General features: G+C 34.7%; 1 protein-coding gene across 1 annotated transcript in view; it reads right to left on the reverse strand.

Moving 5' to 3' along the window:
• The window catches only part of LOC137390260 (phosphatidylinositol phosphatase PTPRQ-like), a 39067-nt gene extending 22328 nt beyond the window's left edge, over positions 1 to 16739 (reverse strand). The window contains exons 1-7 of the mRNA XM_068076598.1: positions 16649 to 16739; positions 9469 to 9578; positions 8210 to 8384; positions 3391 to 3482; positions 3080 to 3284; positions 2230 to 2339; positions 1899 to 2070 (exon numbers count right to left, since the gene is read on the reverse strand). Coding sequence (XP_067932699.1) covers positions 1899 to 2070; positions 2230 to 2339; positions 3080 to 3284; positions 3391 to 3482; positions 8210 to 8384; positions 9469 to 9578; positions 16649 to 16739 — 955 coding nt within the window. The remainder of the gene's footprint in view (positions 1 to 1898; positions 2071 to 2229; positions 2340 to 3079; positions 3285 to 3390; positions 3483 to 8209; positions 8385 to 9468; positions 9579 to 16648) is intronic.
• Positions 16740 to 18128: the final 1389 nt, after the last annotated feature.

Genomic DNA, 18128 nt, shown 5'->3' on the forward strand with positions numbered 1-18128 from the left:
TTTTTCAGTCATGCAATCACAGTTTATAGAGTCTACACTTAAACTTATGTTACCTTAGGAGCAGATAACTCCAGAGTATAATATCAATGCTTTCAGCGTATTCATTATACTCAACTATGCATGTATAGGCAAATATAATATGTTATGGTGTAAATCTGAAATATTGATTATTAAAGAAAAACTTAGTGATCAAAGTTTTTATTATTTGATTATCACTTCAATTATAATTCTCAATAATAAAAACGTAATCATTAACAAGTTATTATTCTTTAGTTTTTATAGAATACAACACAACAACAAAGTTCAATATTATTCACATTTATATATTTATGATATATTACTGAAGTGTTTTGACTGGATAACTGCAGACACTGAAATGTACGTAAATGGTGTAAGTATTTAGTCTGCGTTTAGACGATACCAGTAGATACTGAAATAATTATATACTGAAGTGTAGAAACATGTTTCAAGGTTTCAGTAATATAAATGCTACTAAAATGTGCAAAAATATTGTATTTATACTATATGTATAACATGAAACAAAGTGTCTTACGCCTTGTTGTAAATGTAGCTGTAAAAATTGTTTATAAATCACAATTCAAAAACTTTCATTTTTAATTTTAAGTCGTCCCAAGATCTTTTGTACGGGTTTAAGTATTTGTTTTTAAAGATTCCAACCTATTGCTCTATCAAAGCTTTGCATCACTCAGACAGATAAACTGTTGGTCAATTGTTTTTCGGTCAATATGCTTGCTAAAAGATCTTTAGGGGCTTTTTTGTTGGGCTATGCAGAAGGAGTTCAAATGTGCAGACAATTTCAAACATATCATTAAAGGTAGTTAAATGCTTTCATTACACTGGTTTTGACATGTTATCATTTATTAGGTATTAAAGTTGAATAAAAATACATACTTTATTACAGACTCAGATAACGATATGTTTTTTACATTATATTACAATTTTTTAACCATATTCAAAAAATCTTCCTCACATAATGTGTAACAAAGGCTGAAAAATTAGTTTTTTTTTAACCAAGTTTAAGAATCTGATAGAACAAAAAAAACATAAACTCTCCAGAACAAAAATCAGCCCAATAAGTTAGAGACTATTTTTCAAAATACTTAATAGGCCTCTTAAACTATTTTCACTATTAAAGGTGATTCAAAATGCTAAAACTGTTATTACTAGCTAGGTGAACGTTTATAATTTGATAAGAGTAGAAGATGAGATTATTAAAGATTTATGCAAGATTGATGAACAACTCATTCTAATTTTTTTCCTAGACCAATCAACTATACTAGACTGGGCAATCTAATGCATCACAGCTCAGCATTGTGTCCGACTTACATACTTCACTGTACCTACATACTGCAGATAGTCAGATACTTTACGTCACAAGGTCATTGCTTTGTTCACTTTGCTTAGTCCAGACTATAATACTAAGTAGGAAGCATTGGAAAGTACATAAACGACCAGCATTAGCAAGGATTAGGAGGTAAATTTTGTTCAAATTGTTTCAAGTGTGGTTGTGTGAGGTCTCTAGACATATAGAGCAAAGAATCTTGTAGATTGATTCTAAATATACACACAAATATTGATTTTTCAAAAACACTTTATCTCAAGTTCATTGCTGGCACTACCATTTGAAAAATTGTTTGGCACAAAGAGGTGCCAAGTGCGTAGTAGAAAAAGTGTTGCCAATTTCATGAAGTTTTTTATCACCATTACAGGTAGACATAGGCTAGTAACTGAGTATAAATGTTATATATGTATGTGTACATTATCCATCGAGAAATTACTATACTTCAGGCATAGATTTATTAAAATCATTGGTTGTGCTTACACTGTAAAAAGTATGCAACTGTACATCACATCAAATAAAGAGTTTATTTGTATACCTGCACATAGAGTTCTTATCTCCTCTGTAGTTGCTGTATCACTACTCCCTTTATTATTCTTTGCTCTAATCTGATACTGGACTCTCTCATAGGGTGTGTATTGACAGATCTGTATACTTCTAACATCTCCTATGATACTCCATTTCATGTCAATGTGAGTGTTACGCTTGTACTGAAATCCCACACAGGGTTTATTAATCAGTAATGAAGGAAAATCAGCGGTGAGCAAAAAACATTACAAACATTTTTAAAGTCTTTGTCAAACTGCTCAAAATTAGCAGAAACGCATCAAACTAACTACTAGGTATGATAAAGCACTCAATAACCTCACCTCATAGCCTGTGATTATTCCATTCGGCCATTGAGGAGGATCCCAAGTCATTGATACACAAGAAGAGTTGTCTGCTCTAATGACTACATTAGTTGGTTCTTTCTGTGGCTCTAAACGTACAAAATAATCCTAAATTATTGATGTTTGGTATAAAATATACAAACTAGCTGAAAAACTATATAGTCAATCAATTTCCATCATTGTCTGAGCATTGATGAGTGAGCCGTAACATGAAAATTTACTTTGATCTGTCAGGTAGACATTAGTCAGCTATGAATGAAATCTATGAGCAGGTCTTACAAATAAATCAACCTTCACATTAACATTCTCAGTGTCAAAGATTTTTTAAAAACTGTTTATAAATACTGACGCGGCCTGCAAACAATAATTTTCAAAAAGACATATATTACCACTGACGAATCGAGGAACAAAAATAATATTGCAAATTAGTCTTCATAAAATTATGTTCTAGATATAAAATCAAATGGGGTACATTTGCATTATTTCATCAAAAATTTATACTTTGCTTGATTTAATGAAATAAAAGTGGCAGAGATTTAGGCTTCAAAAATTCGCTACAAACTAATTAATTGAAATGACTTTTTTGGTTATCATCAGTCAACACTATAAAAATTATGCTACAAAAGTGTACCAGATATCCAAAATGAATTAACCATTTTTGTAATAACATAAGACATCAACAATTTATCTCAAAACTGGACACGACTTAGGTCTATGAAGACAGCATATCATACATTTTATGAACTTACAAAAGACTATGTCTAAGACTTGGCTTGTTCAATACTTTGGCATCTAATCCTCTAATCCTTACAGAAATATTACTGCTTACTCAAAGTTCCGCTAGTAATTCTGTGAGAACTGACAGGAGAGTGAAGATTAGCATCATTCACTGCAGAGACATAAAAGGTAACCTTCTCTTCACCATCAGCGTATACGACTTCACTTAATGTTGATGTCTGTACCGCCTGTGAAGATGAATCTGGGTATCTGGTTATGTAGTGGTTTATTTCGGCGCAGTTTATAGTTTCAGGTTTCTGAAATACAGATATGCTGTTGTAAAAGAAATGTTATGTATTGCAAGGGTGTTTTAACACAGAATTGAAAAAGGGTCTACTGTTATTTATCAATAAAGAAACTTACTCTCCAAGTTACGGTGTACTTGAGTCTCACTCTCCCTTCATTATTTTCTTCTACAGGGTCACTGAACTGTATGTAACGAGGTGCTGTGGAGGCTGTGAATTAAAGGGGCAACAGAAGTGTCATAAATAAAAAGATTAATTATGCTCTTAGTTGCAACCATTAAAGTGCATATAACAGTTTGAAAACAGGTTTTTTTACTGCTTAAGAACGTTGTGAAATGTAGCTCTTGCATAACTTGCAATATTTATTAGAAATTGCCGAAGCTCTAAATGGACTTGCTTATACGTATACATACAGGTTGAAGTAAGTGTAGGGGTTTGGTAGATAATAAAACAATGTTGCAGTTTAATGCATATAAAACTTATATGCAATTTATTTTTATAAACCTACAGCAGAGAACAAATATTTTAGTTCAATTTCCCTTATAAAAATGAGAAAAGATATGTGCAGGTCAACCAGATGTTATATAGTGACTAGTTATTTAGACTGTATTACACAGTATCTGTGCATAAACATGTATGAGAGAATATTTGGTATCAAAGTATCATTAAAGATATATCTTCTAATGCTGGCATACATTTTGCTTAATTTGAATCAACAGTTATATGTTAACTTCCATTCCCATAGGCAAACATTGGCTCAAGTTTCTTTCCACGCACAATTTTTGGACATACAACGCAAACATCAGAATGGGCTAACTTCATTTAGGTTGCAGCTATTATCTGCTGTTAGTTTGACAAATTAAGTTCTGACATATTTTCTATATACTAATTATCCATAATTATCCATCTAAGAGTCACAAGCTCTACCAAACAAGTTAGGACTATAGATGCCAAAAAATGTGAAAATAAAAATGGATCTTCAAGAAAATATTCACTACTAAAAATATGAATATATACTTTCTACATTATAAAAATTCTGTCGGTTTACATGCACAAATCAGAAATGTCAAAGTTTTATCACCAAGACTCTACAATTTATTCATCCCATGTGCTATTCATGGTGACCACTTCAGATATGGAATTATATAGGTATTAATTAGAGTCTTGTGGGAGATGGGAAGCCAGCTGGCCTTGCGCGAGAGCAGACTCTTGGCTTAGATCAGCTTGACTCAATCTTAACAACCAGATTTTTCTGTCAAGGAAACAAGAGATATGTCTAGGTATTGGGGTAGAAAAATCCTGATGTATTCATACATAGAAGTCTAATTCAGAAAAACCTCTAAAGCACCTTTGCACCTTACTTGGATATGTATTACACCTATATATTATTACTACACTAGTTGAATGCCCCAATTTGCCCAGATAATAGAAGTCTTTGAACCGAAAATTGATTTTTATTTAACATATAACAATAACAACAGTTACCATTCTAACTCTCAAACTACATATATTAAAAAAGTGTTTTGTTTGGGTTAAATAAATTAGTAAAAAAAATAAAGCAACTGTAAAGGTTTTCAAAATTTTTCAAGCAACTGTAACTTTCAAACTTTACATCATGGGAAAAATGTTTTGTACAGGTCAATTAAATTAAGAAATCTTAATAACTATAGCTACTTAGCTATAGCTATTAAGCTAGACATACACAAACTTTGAGAAATATGTATAGACAGGCTGTACTACCCAGCGTTGCCCGGGTAATAAAAAAGTATTGTGCAAAAAATTGATTTGTATTTAACATATAAAAATGTTTGCCATTCTAACTTTCAAACTACTTATCATGAGAAAAGCGTTTTGTCATTGTCAACTGTAAATGTTTTCAACCTTTGTCAAACAGCTGTAACTTTCGGAATTCATGTCAGGAAAAAAATGATTTGTGCAGGAAAGATCCATTTAAAAAAAACGGCTATCAAAGGATTTAGATGTTAATGTGAAATGATTAGCAAGTAATAACTAAATTAAATTGGTTTTGCTACGATTGCAATAAAAAATGATTCTGTAATGATACAATTTGCACAAACTGGAAAAAACAAAACAGAAAACCTAAATGTGTTGAGCTAATACGAATAAATTTTGCACAGAAGTGTGTGTGTATAAAAAACGTTACTGTTCCACCAGAATCTATCCATCAAAACTTTGAATACGTCGATAATGGTACCTCTCGATACTAGTACAATTGTGAAAATGAGATAATGTACTGTCTTTGTCTGACTGATTAGAGAGAATGTTGAGATTCTGCCTAGAGAGATTATGTAATTTTTTGCGTGAGAACACCTATATTATCTCTCTAGGCAGATATTATAATATATTATCTAGGGCCTTTACCCTAGAATTGGTGCTTGAACCTTGCGAAAAATATTTTTTAACCCAGGGCATCATAACGCGTGGTTGCAATGCTACAATGATTAGTGTGTGCATACTAATAATTATTGGTAAACATGCACAACGACCACAGATGGACGAATACACACACACTCGCACACGCACATGCGCATGCGCATGCGCACGCGCACGCACACACACACACACACACGCATGTTTCTTTGATGGCTTCCTCAGTCCACTTTATTATGCCTGCTGGATATCTTATTACTGGCAGTGCGTAGGTATTTATTGCCATGATTTGGTTCTTGGCATTGAGCTGGCTTCGTAAGACCTGCCGAAGGCGTTTCTTGTATTCGGTAATGGCTTTGTGACGTACCTCGGCTTCGAGGTTGATGTTGCTTTGCATAATCCCCAAGTACTTGTACCCTTCTTCTATATCTTTGATGGTACCATTTGGCATTCTTAGGCCATCTGTGAGCATAGAATGGCTTTTCTTAAGAATTAGCCTTCCACATTTCTCAATACCGAAGGTCATTCCGATGTCCTTGCTGTATACCTGAGTGAGGTGTATTAGCGAATCAATGTCCCTTTCTTTGTTAGCGTACAGCTTGATGTCATCCATGTAGAAGAGGTGGTTTATTTTGGTGCCACTCTTAAACTGGTACCCATTTTGAGTCTCCTCCAGCATATTGCTTAGAGGGTTTAGGCATATGCAGAAGAGCAGATGTGATAAGGAGTCACCTTGATAGATGCCTCGCTTAATTTGTACACTCGCCAGCTTTTTGCCATTAGCCTCCAGTTCCGTCTTCCATTTGGTCATTGACATCTTGATGAATGCCACAAGAGCAGGGTGAACATTGTACATACTGAGGCACTCAAGTATCCAACTATGGGGAATTGAGTCATAGGCCATTTTGTAGTCAATCCAAGCCATGGCAAGATTGGTTTGCCTTCTCCTGCTGTCTTGACAGACCGTCCGATCCACCAGTAACTGATGTTTAGCTCCTCGGGTGTTGCGCCCAATTCCTTTCTGTGTACTGGTCATATAGTGACTCATGTGCGCTTCCAGTTTGTCTGCAACTATTCCTGAGAGCAGTTTCCAAGTGGTGAGCAAGCACGTTAATGGTCGATAGTTTTTGGGAATCGGCCCCTGCTTTGGATCTTTTATCAGAAGTACAGTTCGTCCTTTGGTCAGCCATTCTGGATGGTCACCTTGTTCTATTAGGCATTCCATCTGCTTAGCCATTCTAGTGTGAAGTGATGTCAATTTCTTTAACCAGAAGGCTTGAATCATGTCATGGCCAGGTGCTGCCCAGTTCTTCATACGCTGCACTCTGCACTTGATGTCCTCTTTGCTGATGGTGAGTCCTTGCTGAGCCACAGTGTGTTGATGGTTCTCTTTAAGCCTCTTCAGCCAATTTGCAGTGGTGTTATGAGTAGTCTCTTTCTTCCAGATGTCCTTTCAGAACTTTGAAGTGCTAGATTGGGGAGGCTCAGACATTGGCCTCTGCAGTTCACCTTTGAACTGGGAATACACTCTAGATGGATTAATCATGAACAGTTTGTTCATTCTTTTGTTATCCCGCTATTTGGTGTACCGCTTCAGTCGTGCCGAGAATGCTACTAGCTGCTGTTTGGAAGATTCTAGAGCTTCTATTGTGGCTTCCCTTTTTGGACGCTCCAAACTGTGGTTAGATCTCTCACTGAGCCTACTAACTTTCTTGCGCAAGTCTTTGATCTTATTTTGTAGCCTCAGCTGCCAGGATGGAATGCCTTAAAGCCTTGTTGGCATTGGCTTAATATCCATCTCCTCCAAGATGACGGTTGCTGTACTGCAGATTAAGGCATTAGTCTCACTGATTGATCCAGTTGAGATCGACTCCAGTGCCATGTTAATGTCTTCTAACAGCTTCTTAGGTATTGCCTTGCTAACTCTTCGTAGTGGTATCCTGCTTCCATAATCATTAGCAGCTGACATCTTGTTGATGATATTTTCCGCAAGCTCTCTCACCCTTGGGTCAAGGTCCAAGTGCATGTCATATATATATATATATTTATGATGATATATATATATATATATCTCTTATCTTATTATATATATGCAAAATGCATAGATTTTAAATTTTATCTAAAGCGCCATATTCTTGCTGATTGAGATTAGGTGTTGTACATAGTAAAGGAATCTGTCCAGCTTTGTTTACACTTGATAAACAAAGGGCAAAACCGTAAAAGATAGATTGTTATTTAGTTCATTACTTAATAAATTATTTTCTGCTGTACGTAATATCTAAATAACTTATTGCGACAGGATATTATTATTAAACAGCAGTGCTATGTACTGTATATTTGTTTGTAATATTAACAAAGTTATGATGTACTTTTAAATATCAAACTTGGAGCTGCTATTAGAATAGCTTCAAATTTCAACAAGTATCAAAACATTTATGAATTTCATAGGCTTACCTAACATCTAATTACAAAGGAAAAAACCTTTCATTCTAATTACAATTTATTCTGAGGTAACAGAGCTGGTTTCTTCTAAACCTATGACTCACCATCACAATCAGTAGTAATCAAAGGAGCAGTAGCTGAGTTACTTTCTCCAGCACTGTTCACTGCTCTAAGCTCACATTGTACTACTTGATATGGAGAGAATTGACAGAGTTGAAACATTCTCTTCTCTGCTGAATCTTCTATGCCTGTCCATGAATTCTTATCTTTGCACTTGTACTGTCAATATATAGTATTGATGAAACAAACAAATTTAAACAGTTCTCAAGAATTCTCTCTAAAATCTTAAAGAGTAAAAATGATTTGGTTTTACGCAGCAACCCAAATCATTGTAAGCCATCCACCAAACACAATGTAGATGGCTGATATGGTTAATTGTGGTTTTGTTGCTCTACAGCGCTTTGGCAAATAGAATGGCTGATAAGAACTGAGCATGAATGGGTAACTTTCATGCCATTATTTAAAAAATTATTTTCAAAACAATCAAGATTGTACACTCCCGATTGTCAGAGAGTTGAATATTTCTGTCAAAATATAAGACAATAGGGTACTAACCTAAAAAGTTTTAAACAATTATATTGGTATACATGTAAAACAGTGAATAATCGGTCATCTACCATTGTAATAAAAACCATAAAAGACCATTTCAGCTCGTATTGCATTAAAGTTACAATAAGTTTTCAATGGAATCTTGAACATATTCAGTAATGAAATCTTAATTAACATTATAGTTTTTTATTTTTCATGTTCTTTTGAGCAGATGAGTTATTTAGAAATAAACAAGTTTGCATATATTTGTTTCATTTTTTTAATTTGCTAGCACCCGGACAATTTAGTGTGCTGTAAGAAATCATCAGATCATCAGGCAGATAAAGGATAAAGAATAAGTGTTTGTATAGTTATTCTGAAAGGCCTCAATGCAGTCAGTTGTAGCAGGTGTTAACGTACATATATAAGTTTACAACGCTGGTTTTCTTTGATTCAAATCTTGTTGAAAGCAATCTTTATCCTAACCTTTTAACTTGACATTTAAAGGATGGTCGAACAGACATAAACCACCTAGATATAGTAAATCAGGTCGTAAAGAATGCATCCAAAAGAAAAAAAAACTAAATCAGTTAAAAAATGCTGGAATAAAGAAAATTTGGACTTCAACTTCTTGTAGAGTTGTTAGAGAGTCTGTAAAACAGATACATATGAATTAAAGCAATTACTCTCAAAAAATGATGTCACATTAGTTTAGTTGACTAGCGCACGAAAATGTAAAAAAGAAAACCAGAAACTTGAAATTGATAGAACATACCTGATAGCCTGTAATTGGTCCATTAGGCCATTCAGGTGGTTGCCATGAAAAAATCACACACATTGAGTTATTAGCGCTGAGAGAGAAGGATTTTGGATGAAGTTGTGGAGCTGCAATGAAATGTGTTTACTGTTTAAATGCACAGTTTCTAAAAAAAACTTTTGGTTTTTAATCAAATTTGTAAATGCCACATAGTAGGCTAATTTCAACTCTACTTCACAATTCCACTAACTTGTCAAAGATATATCCTAGAGAACATGTATTTGCAAACCTCACGATGTTAAACTTACGTATGATTGGAGTGATAATAGAACTCGAAGCAGTTGCTGACTTCGAGTCATTATTATTTACAGCTGTTACATAAAACTCTATTGGTCTGTTACCATCTGCATAAACAACTCTGTTTGTAACTGATATGGGTGTTACATTAGAGCTTGATGCTGGGTATCTGGTAATGTACGATGATATACTTTTGCAGTTGGTCTCAATTGGCTCCTGTATTAAATGACAAATCAAACCCAATGTCAGATGCAAGAACGCCTATTCAGATGTCATCTCAAATAAGTACAAATGCTTGAATTTCTACATGCTCACCCTTGCACGCACAGAAAACAATGAGCACGCACACACACACACACACGCAAACACACACTCACAAGTATACACACCAATGCACATAATATGCATATATATACACACACACACACGCACACACACACATATGCATGCACGCACACACACATGCACACACGCACACACACATACACGCGCGCACACATATGCACGCACACATGCACGCACGCACACACAAACATGCACACCGGCCCATCCAAACGTACATGCCCAAACGCACCCATACACTTGCATGCACTCATATAGTAATACTGCTTATAGTCTAAATGAAATAACTACCACACTATAGAAACTGACAGCAGTAAATTAAGTAAAAACATTTATTTTATTTATTTAAAATCAGTAAGAAATGCTAGGTTTATGTTTACTCATAAATATATATATATATATATGTATATATATATTTAAATATATATAGATATATATTTATAGATAGATATATATATATATATATATATATAGATATATATATAAATATCTACCTTAGATATATATAATATATATCTATCGATATATATTTAAATATATATTTAAGGTTGGCGATCTTCACCAGACATATATGTGGCTGACCCAAGGAAACCTACCGACCAATACAGAGTCGCTAATCATGGCAGCCCAGGAGCAAGTGCTCCCAACAAGGCAACTCTAAACAAAAATTTATCACACTAAAGATGATCCTAGATGCAGCCTGTGCAAAGATGCACTAGACCATCCAACACATCATCAGTGGATGCAAGCAGCTAGCAGGAAGCCCAAACACTGAGCGGCATAATCATGTTGCAGGTGTTGTGTATAGAAGCCTATGTGATGAGTATTGCCTTAATAAACCACAACACTGGTGGGAAGCTCCTGGTAAGGTCAATGGAAATGACCGCGCTAAGATCCTCTGGGACTTCTACATCCGGACTGACAAGCATGTCCTAGCAAACCTACCAGATATAGTAGTGGTAGACAAGGAGAAAAAGAGAGCTACTATCTACTATATAAACGGCAATCGTTGTCTGTCTATCTGTCTACCTGTCTATCTGTCTGTCCACTTTATAGAGTACAGTGCTTTTTGGAGTATTAGCCGCCACTAGGTATCAAGGGCACATTAACGAGAATCTCCGGTTAGTGCGCCTCTATAAATAACCTATTCATCGTTTGCCGTTTTCACACAAAAATGACGTAATAATTACAACTCTATGGCTTTCTTTTAGCTTCATGACACGCGATGCTTTTTTGTCCTCGACGTATTAGGGCTGATTTGTTTTCGGCAAAACGATATCAACAATAGACTCTCTCGATATTAGCATTAAGCGATTAAATTTTATTAACTCTATGAAACACGATGCCGTTTTTGTGAACCTTTAATTTTGGCTTTTCTTAAGGTTCAATTGCTAAATCGCTGTTAAGGTCACTACTTTTCACGCGGACAATTGTATTATCTCGAGTAGGAATAGCATCTAGATTCTCTCACCTTCGATCAGACAAAAACACTACAATATTTTATTTTTACATAACATATTGTCATACCAGTATCGTCGTATTCAGATTTTTGATGGATAGCTGTTGGCGGAACAGTAACTTTTTATACAGACACTTCTATGCAAGAATTATTATTATTAATTCAACATTATCACGAATTTTATTTTGTTTCCTCAGTTCGTATTAATTGTATCATTACCGGTTCATCTCATATTGTAATCGTAGCAAAACAGACTCAATTTAGCTATTACTTGCTAATTATTTCACTGTTACATGTAAACCCTTCAGTCGTTTTATTTTTAAAATTTATTTGACCTGCACGAAACCTTTTTTTTGTCATGATATGAAGTTTAAAAGTTCTTTGACAAAGTAAGTTTGAAAACCTTTACAGTTGCTTTAGGTAAAATGGCAAATGTTGTTATATGTTAAATACAAATCAATTTTCTGTTCAGTTTAATTTATTACCCGGGCAATGCTGGGTTGTACAACTAAATGTATTAGCTTATACATCTTTTCTGTTAAACCTAACCAGTTAGTTTTTCGTAAATAAATTCACATTTTACAACAAACATTTGTAAGATTACTATAAGATTGATCGTGTAAGATTGCAAGTATCAGTTATTCTCCACTCTCTTATATTTACATACATTTACATATTTTGAGAAATATATATATAGATATATAAATTTAAATTCTCTTAGTACATTTATAAACTTCTTATAACTTTTTAAGTTTATAATATAAGTTTTTTACAGTTTGTTTCATTGTTGTTATTATTTCAACTTGCATTCTTTTAAAACTAAATTGAGTATCGTGTTTGAAGTTTAAACATTATTCATTTTCCTATCACTGTTATTATTACTTGAATAGTTTCCAATCTTTATTTTTAATATTATTCTTTTATTCAACAATTTTTGGCAGACATTGTTCTAATAAAATTTCAACTACAAAATACTATGGTATTCTGTCATATTTTTTAGTATCGTCGTATTCATAAAATTTATGGATAATTTCTGGTGGGACAGTAACCTTTTTATACCCACACACTGTTATGCAATAATTGCTACTATTAATTCAACATATTCATGAATTTTATTTTGTTTTCTCAGTATGTATTAATTGTATTATTACCGGATCATCTCATATTGTAATGGTTGCAAAGTCGACTTAATTTAGCTATTACTTGCTAATTATTTGAAATTTATATTTAATCCCTTTTACAAATGTTTTATTTTTTTTAATTTATTAGAATGGCAGAAAACCTTTTCCTCATGATATGAAGTTTGAAAGTTACAGCTGATCAACAAAGTTTGATAAACTTTACAGTTGTTTTTATTTTCTCTCAAATTATTTCAGCTACACAAAACACTTTTCTCATGATAGGTTACCTATAATGTTTTATCATGTTACCTATGTAGTTTGAATGTTAGAATGGTAAATGTTGTTATATATGTTAAATAAAAATAGATTTTCTGTGCAAAGATTTGTTTATTACCCGGTACAAGTACAGCTTATGGCGTAAAATGTTCAAAAAATACTTTAACAAAGTTATTTTCTTGCCTTGAAGCGGATTGCATGAAAAATTTACATTATTTTATTTTAATTGGAAAAATTGTTTCGGATGTCGAACTTCTGGAACTGATTATGTTCGAGAACTGAAGTTCCACTATACGTTATCAAAAGATATAGGTCGCTGAAAGCTATGAAATTTTAAATTTACATTGGTTTGAAAACCTTTACAGTTGTTTTATTTATTTTTAAATCAGTTGTCCTGCACAAAACCTTTTCCTCACGACATGAAGTTTGAAAGTTGTAGTTGTTTAAAATAGTTTGAAAACCTTTACAGCTGTTTTATTTTCTCTCTTAATTTATTTCTAATACACAAAACACTTTTCTCATGATACAGTATGTAGTTTCAAAGTTAGAATGGCGAATGTTGTTATATGTTAAATACAAATCAATTTTCTGTGCAAAGACTTTTTTTACTACCTGGGCAACGCCAGGTTGCACAGCTAGGCTTGGAGCCTGGCGTCACACCGGGATGAGCGGGATACCTTTTTCGCCCCGACTACAGCGAGAGTCTCCAAGCGTGGCTTGCCGGATGAATGAGTTAGTGAGTACGATGCAATTGATTGCAAAGCGATTGAGTGCTAGGCAATTAATTGCGATTGCGAGGCGATTGGTTGCGAGATGATTGGTTGTGAGTGCAAGGTGATTGATTGCAAGGCGAGTGCGAGGAGATTGATTGCAAAGCTAGTGCAAGGGGATTGACTGCGAGGTGAGTGTGAGGTGATTGATTGCGAGGCGATTGATTGCGAGAAGAGTGCAAGGCGAGTGTGAGGCGATTGATTGCGAGGCGATTGATTGCGAGAAGAGTGCAAGGCGAGTGCGAGGCGATTGATTGCGAGGCGATTGATTGCGAGAAGAGTGCAAGGCAATTGATTGCGAGGCGGGCGCAGGCCGATTGATTGCAAGGTGATTGATTGTGAGTGCGAAGCGATTGATTGCGAGGCGAGCGCAAGAGCACAATTGTCAACTGCTCAGCGGGTAAAGTCTGGTCGGCCGAGGTGGGGGCTCAGCGGCAGAATTGCGCCATCGTCAACTGCAAATATAGACGGGTATGAACGAATGCATGAATCTAAACACAGGAATCTAGAATATTTACTAGATTTTACACGCATCTAGCTGTAAAACTCATGGCAGATTTCCATTGTTCCCCCAACATTGACATGTATATGTGCATGCATACTCTGATCAGGACAACAATTTCAGTAGACTGCATATTTGAAGTTGTTTTACAGTATGAAAGACAACTCTCAATAAACCTTATGCTGCATGTGAATCTGTTCCTGTAGGCAGGTAATGCAGCTACAGTAGTAATATATATAGCAGTACCCAATGACTACAATATAGCCAGCAAAGAAAAATAAAATGTTGAGAAAGATCTCCCTGTTGGAGAAGAGATTGAAAATTGCTGGAATGTAAGAACAAGTGTAATCCCAGTAGTCATTGGGACACTGGGCGCAATAACTCTGGCGCATAAAATGTGGCATACCCAAATACCAACAGCAGTCAACACAGGTGAGTTGCAGAAAAGTGCGCATTGGGAACAGCTAAGATCTTGAGGCGAGTGCTCAAACTCCCAGGTCTCTGGTAGGAGACCAGAGTTAGAGCAGAATGTACCACCCATACGGGTTAACCAGGGGGAGGAAACAATATATATATTTGTATATATAGATTTATATATATATAAATAACTGTGGATATATATACATGTATGTACAAATATTTATACACAAACTATATATATATACATATATGCACTACTGTAGAACATAGTTGTTTACTTAAAAACTACTCAAGTAAAGCTAATTAAAAGTTAGTAATGAATATAAAGTAGGAACTTAGGTCTATAAATATCTTTAGGACTAGTCTATGTTGCCCGCTGTAATTATACATATTCATTCATATATTAGAGCATTGGATACAGTAAAACCTACACATCAAATGTGGCTTGCGTGAATACTAGCAACAACCATCACAAGCCTGTTGCAGAAAACCGCATTATTGGTAAAGACTAAGATCTTGATGCAACTGCTCAAACTTCCACATATCTAGTAGAGGCCTTGAACAATTTTAAACAACACCTTAGGTAAACTAGGGTGAGGAAACACATATATATCCATATATAGAACTAGAAATTGCCCCTTCATTCAGCCCACGGCCTGATAATGGAATAAGTTATAATGGAAAAAAGAAAGGGTAGTGCTGTTTGTTGAAAAAGTAGTTGACAACAGGAATTGACAGAATATAGTGTAAATGAGAGTTGTTCAAGATGATATAAAATAAATCTGAGGGAGCACAACTTCAAAAAGGAAATTCTAATAATCTCAGAGTTTGACAAGGGAACTTGTTGGCACGTATGACATAGTTGTATTTGAGCATTGTATGTAATGAAATGTTTCTCATTACATCCAGTACACATGATGATACGTTGTTGTCAGCCACGGCTGTATCCTCCTATACTGCAGCTACTGCCATGGCAGTACCATTTTTTGAGGCTCAAAAATCCGGAATTCACGTCATTTTTGCTTGATTTTAACACTTTGGCTGGAAAAATGGCCAAAATGTCATTTATCAGTTGTGTGGGGAAACGGCATTTGCGTCGCTTTTAGTGTAAAGCTGCCGTCTCGCAACAATAAACAAAGGATATGAATGCTAGTAAGTTTTAAATATCATCAACAAGATATTAGTCGATAAATTAAGATATGAAACGATTATCCAAAAGGCGTTGCTTTGTGCTAATGAAATCGCACCTCCTTGGAAAAGAATAAAGCTGGAAATACCAGTCAACATCGGCTCGACTTTCAAAATGGTAAAATAAAATGTTATTTGATTCTCCAATTGTAAGTGATTTTTTGGTGTGATTAGAATAACAATAATTCAGATGATGGAAGTAATGTAAAAATGTTAGACTTTTATAATACTTGGAATATACAGAGAAAACGATCGTTGTGGTAGCTCGCACGGCAACGTTATAGCGTTGGACTCTACCGAAGGGAATGCTTCCAAGCATTTCATACAGAGACAATTGTACATGGTTGTATTTTTTGTAGTAGTAGATATGTAAATTAATGCTTATGTACAAAAGATTTTGTTCATAGAAATAAATTAAGTTTCAGCTATGCATGTAACATGCATAGCTCAAACTTAAATCTACTAGGTACTACTTGCTCAGTATTATAGACTATAGTATAAGTACATTATTTTTAACATGCTGCTCTATTAGTTTTACTTTTTAACTCTACAATATTATTTAATTAAGTTATTTCATGGGAGACTACTCGTCTCATACACCATTCAGCATTGTACCCAATGATAATTCTACTTCATGCTAGCTGTGGCCAACCCCTTTAGCAGTTCTCATTCACATTATATTTTTAATAGGCGTTGTTAAAGACAATCTCAATAAACAGTTTTATATTTAGAAAACTGGATTATAATGTCAAATTTTCTGTTAGAACATGTGCCCCCTCAGGAGCCCAGTGTGCTAGATTTGCACCATTTTGACTAGTTATACTGAAAAATTTTCTGGCGGAAAACCCTGGACCCCCTTCCCCTCCACCAAGAGGGCGCTCGGCACCCTTCTTGAACTTTCCCTGCAATACCATTTTCAAACAGGCGGATACTGCCCTGTTGTCAGCTGCGATATGTTGTTGTCAAGACTGCCTAGAAAGTTGTTGCGTAGTTCTTAAAAAACATGACAATCTAAAGATTGAAAATGAGGAATGTGATGAAAGGGGCAGCATTGGGAGGATCAATGTTGTCTTGTGCAATAATTTCATGGCCAATGATGTCCATAAAATCATGATCATTATTTGGTAACAAAGGGGCTGCCAAGTCCATGTCATTTACATCGCCTACAACATCTACTAAATAATTCTCTGAATCAGATGAGTTGTTGTTATTAATTTGAGTAGCGTGTTGTTGAACATTAGCATTGGATGTTGATGGTTGCTGGGAGGACCTTCTATTTATCCTCCTATTGAGCTGTAATAATTGAAAGACACGTGGACGGCCAATGCGTTGGCCACGACGTGGTGTTCTGGGAAGTTGTATGTACATTTTAATTGTCAAATCGTTTTGAAACTAAATTCAAAAAGTCAATTGTACAAAACAAAAGGTTGTAAAAAATTCACACCTAATCTAGTTTACCAACAATAAAATGAATATTAATTAAAGCTGTAGGCTTTACCTACTGTAATGTAGGTAATTTAACAACAGCAATAAGGAAATATGATTATTATATCTCTGACATGCAATATTAGAAGTAAAATGGCAAGCTGTTGTGTAATATACACAGTTTGAAAGTTGGTTCTGCTAAATGAAGAATGGTTTTGATAGCGATCTAGCTGAAAGCAAGTATGAGCGTTCACACGTCCGGAAGTTTTCTGCAAACCTGAGCAAAATAAAAAATGTTTTCGTCATAAAGGGTCGTTGTAGTTCGGCCCTAGCTTGTACATAAGATGTAAAGAATTTTGGCTAACGTTTTAAATAGTTTAATGAAACATTCGGTATTTGGGAAAAAACATAGGCAGATAGACTGTGTACCACAATTTCGTACCTGCAAAACCTGGATAAAAGTAAGGCTTGTCAAGTTTTAATAACGATTTCAGGCAGAATAAATCTGTCTATTTGTGTATAATCCAATCAGATGGGTAAGTTATAGGCTATTTTCGACAATTTTCAAAGACTTGGTAACATATTTAAATAGGCTTATATGTGTTTTGTATCATTATTATACTTAAACGAGTCCATTGAAAAATGGTTAACTTGGTTGATGAGATTTCGGTACAAGGGTTTGCGACGATGTTGATGAAGAATTTTCATGAGTTGTGTGCACATGTATTTATCATAAATGTCTCAAACAATCGCTTCGCTCGTGTTTGGTCGTGGAAAAATCTTAGAATTAAAAACTTGCATCCTGCTGGATTTTATAAGGAACATCCAAATTTCCAGGCAAATATCTCATTAATTAAGCTATTCATTGATGATTGATG

Source organism: Watersipora subatra, chromosome 1 (assembly GCF_963576615.1).
Source record: "Watersipora subatra chromosome 1, tzWatSuba1.1, whole genome shotgun sequence".
Classification (NCBI taxonomy): domain Eukaryota; kingdom Metazoa; phylum Bryozoa; class Gymnolaemata; order Cheilostomatida; family Watersiporidae; genus Watersipora; species Watersipora subatra.